General features: G+C 42.3%; 1 protein-coding gene across 1 annotated transcript in view; it reads left to right on the forward strand.

The window, feature by feature from the left end:
• Nucleotides 1-7,243, forward strand: part of Cd160 (CD160 molecule) — a 14,644-nt gene extending 7,401 nt beyond the window's left edge. The window contains 5 exon segments of the mRNA XM_008827609.1: nt 815-861; nt 864-965; nt 968-1,012; nt 5,131-5,292; nt 7,236-7,243. Of these exon segments, the coding sequence (XP_008825831.1) occupies nt 815-861; nt 864-965; nt 968-1,012; nt 5,131-5,292; nt 7,236-7,243 (364 nt within the window).
• Nucleotides 7,244-8,515: the final 1,272 nt, after the last annotated feature.

Here is an 8,515-nt window from a genome sequence, read left to right on the forward strand (position 1 = left end):
TATTATTTTTTCTCTGTGATTTTGACATGTGAATTTCTTTTGTAGTTTCTGATTCTTATGTGAGACTCAAACCTTCAAGTTTAGGTCTGCTTCTTTTTGTAAACTATATGTGTCTTTGTGGTTTACTTTTTGGGCATGAAAAGCTGGTTCCTCTAAGCTTCCAGTTCTCTCTTTTGCTTTTATATTGGTGTGGCCAGATTGCTTTTGTCTTCAGGAGTACCCACAATGCCCAAGTCAGATGAGGATCAGATGCTCTCAGGCTTTCTCCTAAGGTCTGGATCCCTCCAGGAAAGATTTTGGCCTCAGGATTTGGGGGTTGGGCTGGCCTGGGAGCCAGGCCCAGGAAAGATGCTAGTCTAGGGAAGCTGGTGGCCCTGCCACCCAGAGATGCAAAAGAAGATGGGGGTGGGAAGTAGCCCCAAGGGCTCCTGGGGAGTGCACTGAGGAGCTGGGTTGGTCTGGATGCAAAGGATCAGGAAGGGGAAAGGTCAGCCCTTGCGACGGGAAAGAGGATGGTGGTTGGTGTGGGGCCAGGGAAGTAGAGGGAGGTGAGGGTGGGGCCAGGCCCAGAGTGCTCCTGGGGATCCGAGAAGGAACTGAGTGCAAAGGATCAGGAAGCAGTGGTGGTTCCCTTGGTGTCTGGGGCGCCAAGACAAGGAATGGGACAGGACCCAGGCTAGGAGGAGAGATGGGTGGGGGAGATGGAAGGGTGAATGAGGCTGGGGGAGTCAAGGCGCGAAGGTTGTGATTGACTTACCATAGAGAGAGGCCTGCAGGTCGGAGAGAGAGGTTCGTAGTCTTTCTATGAAGACAGGTCTTGGGACTGTTCTCCTGAGAACAGCTTAGCGCAGCTGAAGTTAAAAATCCTTGGCTAGATGGCCTCAGTGAAAAACCATCTCAGTTAGTGTTCACCATAGACCAAGTCACACCATCAGACAGTGGGACCTACCGGTGCTGCACCAGAAGCTAGAAATTCACCTTCAGGGCCACTGTCTCTCTGTTCTAGTCACAGGTGAGTCCTATTACCCCTAATGGCCTAGGTGGAGTAGTGATTAGGGCTGAGAAGTGGGAAATTTAAGTCACTACTTCAGGTTCTACACAGGCAGCCTTCTTCTTGAGGACGTACTTTCTAGTACTCAGTCTTTTGCCATCACTCCAACTGGCACATACTCTTTCTTCAAAGTACGTACACAAAGGTAATCTCATTTTATCTTTAACAAATCTTTCTAGAGTGGCCCTTTCATTTTTATTGGAAGATTGAGTCATCAAGAGATGAGACTCGTTCTACTCATTGACTCGGCTAGTAAAAGCAAACACAGGTCTGTAATGTTGGCCTAATTTAGAGTTCTCTCAGATACGAGGCTGTGATTTCCCAAAATGGACAAAGAGATGGGTTTGACACAAAGTGGATGATTGCTGTAAGAAGCATTTAACTGTAAGAAACAGAAACCCCCTTAAGTTCCTCAAGATACCACTTTTTTTAATGCTTTTAAATTTTTTATTATTTTATGTGCATGAATATATTGCCTGCATGTGTGTAAGTGCACGGGTGTCATGCAATGCCTGTGCAGGTCAGAAGAGGGTGTCAGATCCCCTGGACCTGGAGTTACAGATGGTTGTTAGCCACCATGTGGGTGCTGGGAATGGATCCTGGGTCCTCTACAAGAGCAACCAGTGCTCTTAACTGCTGAGCCATCTCTCCAATCCTTAAGCTAAAAATAAAAATAAATAAATAAAGCAGGAAACAATAAAGCAAAAAGTATGGATAGCCTCCATGAGTTCAGTTTTCTAAAATCAGAAGTCAGAAAACTGACAGGATCCAAGAAGAAGTCATTCTGGGTCTCAAGTTCACCAAGGCAGCAAGGTTTCTGATCTCTGCCTACATCCTTCATCTGTATGTTTCCCCTGCTCCAATACAACCTTGGTACAGATTCAATATGACACTCTAGCCCAGCTCTATAAAGGGTCCATCAGAGAACTCTGTTTCACAAACAATAGAGCAAGCCTTCAGAGTTCTGTGAAAAATATCTACTACCTAGATTTCTATACCCAGCCAAACTACAAATCTATGTGAGAAGAGACATTGTCAGATATACAATGACTAAAAAAGCATGTGAACTTTTTTTCAATGCTGGGGATGGAACCCAGGACCTAAAACATGCTAAGCAAGTGTTTTACCACTGACCACATCCCAATCTCATGTGAGCATTTTAAAGAAGCTACCAACCCAGCATGGTGGCACACATCTGTAATTTCAGCATTCAGGAAACCAAGGTAGAAGGATCATAAGTTTCAGGCCAGCCTGGGCGATATAGCCAGACCCTATCAAACATTATCTTATTCCCCTACCTCCAATTTAAAAACATCTGAGGCAGGGCCTTTTAATAAACATTGCCATTGTCTCCAATGGTTACTAATTACTGAAATTTTCTGTTCAGTCCAGTTTGATCTACATTTCCTTCCACGCTGCTCTCTTCCCATCTGACCTTGCATTGGCTTTCAGCACTTTTAATTCCTCTCTCCCTCATCAAAGTCCACTCCCCTGGCTCCTGACTGTTCTCTGCTGGTTCCATTTGTCTTAATTTTTCTTCTTTCCTGCCTCTATTTCCTCCTCCCATCTGTAAAACACAAGTCCTCCTCAAGACTCTGTCCCCACCCATTCTACCCCTTCCACTCTCCCCTTTATATCCACGCCGATTAAAACCTGCCACACCCTGTAAGTGACCCACAGATCAACTTACCCAGCTCTACTTTCTTTCCAGTTTTAACTAAGCATCCCCACTCACATCTGGGCTTCCACTTTTTGGAAGCTCTACCATCTCCTCAAACTCAAGCTTATCCTCCTGAGACCCATTTCTGTCCATGATTCTCAGTCAAAACCCTGATTCCTCATTTTTATCACCCATTCAGTAGTTACTAGTTACTACTAGTTTTTTCCCTACATTTTTTCCTTTCTTTCAAAAACTGTTTCCCAAGTCTCTATCACTTCACTGTTAAAATATTACTATAGTCTAACTACTGGGTTCTTTGAGCATATCAACTTTTTCTCACACTACTAAAGGGTCTATTACCTAATAAATGATCTACCAACTCTCTAAGTATTGTCTTCTATACACTGCCAGCAGACTGACCTAAAATGCTAATTTGTATATTACTCAAAGAATTAATGGCTTTTCAGTGTTTATGATGTCTAAATTACTTTTGCCCAGTACAAGTTTCAATAAAATTTAATCTATTTATGTGGCTACTCTGCTCTAGTTAAAGTACATGTGGTGGTTTAAATGAGAATGCTCCCCATAGGCTCCAAGTATTTGGACATTTTGTTCCCAGTTGGTGGCACTGTTTTGGAAGGTCTTAGGTGTGGCCTTGCTGGAGGAAGTGTGCCACTGGGGGCAGGCTTAGTGAGGTTTTAAGTCTTGCTGGATTTCCAGTCTCTGTGTCCTGTGTCTCTTTCTCCTCCATCCACTTCTTGCCGCCATGCCTCCCTGCCATGATGGACTCTGATTCCTCTGGAACTGTAATCAAATAAACTCTTCCTTTTATAAGTTCTCTTGGTCACAGTGTTTTATCACAGCAACAGAAAAATAACTGATACACTGCACTAGTGGATAGCCTCTATCCTTCTCTTAACAAATACTTATTCTGCACCCTGAGCACAGTGCTAAGCCTTGGACAACAGGAGGTACAATGGTTTTTGCATCTTTAATGTTCATATTCTCCTCATATAGCCCAACAGTTTCTTGTATGTTTTTTTTTTTAATTTTGTGTATGAGTGTTTGCTCATACCACATGTGTGCAGTGCCCCCAGAAGCCAGAAGAGGGTATCAGATCTTCTGGAATTGTAGTTAAAACCAACCGTGGCTGGGCATCATGGTGCAAGCCTTTAATCCCAGTACTCAGGAGGCAGAGGCAGGTGGATCTCTGTGAGTTCAAGGCCAGCCTGGTCTACATAGTGAGTTCTAGGACAGCTGGGGCTACAGGGAGACCCTGTCTCAAAAAGACCAAAAAAATTAAAAATTAAAAAAAAAAAAAACCCAACTGTGAGCCACCGTGTGGGTGCTGGAAACTGAACCCAGGTTCTCCGTCACAGTAGTATTCTCAACCTCTGAGCCATTACTCCAGTCCCCATCACAAGTGTTTCTACTTGAGATTATTTTCCCTAATTAGGAATGTCTGTATTTTCTCAGTAAGCACATATAATTACCAAATGTGGAAATTGGGCTCCTCCTGGGAGGCAAAACTAGTAAGACCAGTTAGGTAAGAGATGGTACTAATAAACAATGCTCATCAAATATGAGTGCTTAGTGTCAGCACTATGCTAATATCAATCTCCATAGACTTTCAGGAGATACTATTGCCCTGACAACTTATGCAAAAAGGTCATGTGTCTAAGTTCACTCACACAGGCAATGAGGGAAGCTCCAGATCTAGCCCAATTGCTTGATCCGTTCCAGAAGACGATCTATAAATGAAATTTGAGGATACCCAAGTCCAAGGTGATGTCTTACTTTTCTGTCAAAACTCTATAGAGTTTCTCCAAAGTTTATCTACATCTCCAGTATTTGGCAAATTCTGTGTTTATTACTGCTTAAGAATATCTTCAGAGGGGAAAAAAAAGAGTATCATCAGAGTCCACAAATGTCAAAACTATCTGAGAAGCAAATTATACTTGAAGGTATGCTCCAAGATCACATAAGAGATGTTAGGAGATGATGCAAAGGGAGATAAAGATGTAATTTCTGTCGGGGGTGCCCACTCTTCTGTAAATAAACCCTGACCCTATGCTTTGTTAGCAAGCCCAATAAACTTGTCAGGATTTAAAAAAAAAAAAAAAAAAAAGAGGGGCTGGAGAGATGGCTCAGTGGTTAAGAACACCGGCTGTTCTTGCAGAAGACCTGGGTTCAACTCCCAGCACCCACATGGCAGCTAACAACTGTCTGTAACTCCAGTTCCAGGGGATCCGACAGCCTCTTCTGTCCTCCTCAGGGATTGCACAACATGGATGCACTTATCAACATGCAGGCAATACACACGTACACCTAAAATAAAAATAATAAAAAAAGAACCACCAAAAAATATGATTTCTGAAATCCTCCCCTGACCCTATGATTCTCTTTGAACCCAGAATAGGGAACTACACAGAGACAAGACTGAAACAAAGGCAATACCGTGACTTCAACCATAGTTTAGCATTCTCGGTCAGCTTCCTACAAGTAAAAGTCTGGTTGGTGCTGGTCACCAGCCTGGTGGCTCTTCAAGGCATGCCCGGAAGAGATTTAAGCAGTCCAAGCTGTAAGAGTGTCCTATCTGCCAACTTAGTTATTTCCTAGGAGGGAAAGTACAGAAAGGAAGCTTAGAGGGAGAGGGAAATGTTCCCTACACCCTGGCTGTGTACAAAAAGTGCAAACCAGTATGTGGGTGAAACTGGTTTAAAGGTGCTAAAGTTCTCATAATTGTCTATCTACATGAAGACAGATGAATCAGACTTTCCACTGCATAAGAGTTCAGACCTGTTAGACAAGGCCTGTCAGAAACAATAAACATGCTGCCTCCACTCACTAGATGAACATAGTGCTACAAGCTGAGGCAACAGATCTCAGGTTATTATATAGAGATGAACAATGTAAGAGGCAGAGTTGGTCTAGAGGTGAGGTTTGAACAACACAGCTTCTTAGAAAAACTGATAACCATAAAAGTATTAAAAGATTGGAACCAAGTTGGGTGTGGTGGCACACGCCTTTAATGCCAGTGCTAAAAGGCAGAGAGGTGGATCTCTGTGAGATCAAGGTCAGCCTGGTCTATATACGGAGTTCCAGGCCAGCTGGGGCTACAGAGAAACCCCATTTCAAACAAAAGACAAAAATAAGAAAAAAAAATATTGGAACCATCAATAATCTGTCATTATACTTTTCCTTAACAATAACTGAGGCAAATTTCGGCCTGTCCTCGGCATTACTTCATTTAAGCTTTTCTCATACTAATAACTTAGTTTGAATGACACTGGAATGTAAGCTTTATAAATGCAAACTTTTCTTGTCTACCCTAACAAAAAGGTAGTATTAGATACACAGTAAGTGCTTAATAAACTCATTAAGGACCTTGTATGCCGAGTTGGTGAATTTAACATTGGATAACCAAATAAATATCTGGATTATTTATCAGGAAACAGCAATGAAGAACTTTAATGCTGCCCATCACAGGAAGTGATACAGGCCCTTCTGACTCTAAAACTTAAGACTCTACATAATGACCTACAATATGTTAAGCACTTCTACTTCCATCACAATCCTCTGCATTTTGACACTGTCTCCCTCCTCATATATCCACAGAGACAACTCCCTATTCCAGCCCCTTAGCTACAAGCCATCAAATGGAGACAGATCTTATCTGTGATCCTTGGCAAGATGTGCCAGATGTAAAACTTTGCGTTTTCACATGAGAATGTTGAGTATCAAGCAGTCTCAGACTAAGGATTATCCTTAGACATAATTTATTGAATACAAGTTTCCCAAGATGGTTGGGCTACTTTGTTATTAGTAAACTTTACTTCTTCAGGCACAATACAAACTCTAAGGAGGAAACTGAATCTAGCCCTGCAGCCTGTCGCTACCTTTTACTCCTGTTACCCTAGAACAAAAGTCTCTGCTTTCTGTTCCTTTTTCTAATGTGAAGAATGAACCTTTAAATCCAATTATTTGTTTTCTCCTTCTCACAAGAGGCTTTAGAGGTATACAAAAGAAAAAAATCAAAGTTAAATATTTAAACGTATATACTATTTATGAAGCTTCTGTGTGTAAGAGATTGAGACGATCCCACCATGCAGCCCAAGCTGCCTCCAACTCATGATTCTAGCTCAGCCTCTCGAGTGCTGGGATTAGAGTGTGACCCACCGTGCCTAGCTCCTCCTTTTCTTTATCCTTCAACTCAAGGCTTGGTAGAATTATGGAAGAGGAAGTGTGCAGGAGAATAAACACATTTTCTTGGGCCCAGAAAGATCATCAAGACCAAGTGCTTTCAGGTGAAGAAAAGGATGAGGGAGTTTCCTGGATCTCTGGGACTTTGGCTCCTACAGCACTACACATATACTCCGACTTATTTTCCAGTCCCTTTCTGGTCATGAGGGCCTATCAAACACACATCACAGGACAAGTGAAACTTATTATATCATGTATTTTGTTTCACAACTAGTCTAAGTTGTGAGGTAATGATACAAATTTTTCATTTTCTTTCTACAGTTTCATAAACCCTATGCCAAAAGAAACTTTAAAATCTTCTGGAAACATAAATCTGACAGCATAACAGAAGGTTCAAGGAATAGCTGTAAAATGCTCCAACAATCTGGTGGGCCAGTGAGATGGCTCAGCAGGTAAAGGCACTTGCTGCCAAGCTGGATGACTTGAGCTCAATCCCAGGGTGGAAGTTGAGAACCAGCTCCCACAAATTGTCCTCACACGTACACTGTGGGACACCCCCTAAGTAAATAAATAAAAAATACTCCAAGAATCTCAAAGACTATAGAAAAAACTTCTCAATCTCCCTTTCTTACCTACTTTCTTCCCACCTCAGCACCAATCAATAAAACATTTCACAAATGTGGCTGGTGAATGAATCATTCTTAATATTGCATAAGTACGTACGTTTTTATACCACAAAATAACTTTTTCCTCTCTCCACCTGTAACACAGTAAAATAAGCAAGTTTTGATTGCTTATCAATTGCGTGTGTGTCTGATGTGCATGTGTCAGTGCACAGAGTGCATGTGGAGGTCAAGAGGACAACTTTCAGGAACTGGTCCTCTACCATGGGTTCTGAGGATCAGACTCAGATGGTCAGGCTTGTGCAACACGTGTTTTTACCTGTGGCACCATCTTGCTGGCCCCAAATAAGCAAGTTTTAAAAAATGAGAACACCAAGAGTAAAGAGATGGCTTAGCGATTAAGAGCACTTGCTATGGAATCATGAAGACTAGTATTTGGCTCTCAGCACCCACCTAACAAGTCAAGCAGACCTGTAACCCCAGATCTGCAGAGGGCAGAGACAGGAAGATGGTTGGGGCTTGCCAGCTTCTGGCCTAGTGGAGAAAACATGAAACCCCAGATTCAGGGAGAAACCTTGCCTTGAAGAAATAGGTAGAGAATGACAGGGGACCCCCCAACCACCTTTCGGCTTCCATGTGCACATACACCCGCACACACCACACACAATAAATACACCTCTAAAAATAAAAAAAATACACTGTAAAGGAAAAAAGAGATTAAATAAGCAAGCATAGGTAGGAGAGGCAAGCACAGTGACTGACAGGAATGAAAGAGACAAAGACAGATCTTGGTGTTTGATGGTACCCACACACACTGCTGAGAGAAGTGGAAGATGTGTGCACACCCAGATTATAATTGTCCAGCTTCAACTGAAGAGCTGACAGCCTCTTTAGTCATTGTTCTTTAAAAAAAAAAATCCTCAAAGCAGTATTTTCTTTTTTCTAAACTCACAAGCCCTCTTTGACTTTGGCCAGGTT

This window comes from Nannospalax galili, unplaced genomic scaffold (assembly GCF_000622305.1).
Source record: "Nannospalax galili isolate Female #2095 unplaced genomic scaffold, S.galili_v1.0 scaffold693, whole genome shotgun sequence".
NCBI classification, from domain to species: domain Eukaryota; kingdom Metazoa; phylum Chordata; class Mammalia; order Rodentia; family Spalacidae; genus Nannospalax; species Nannospalax galili.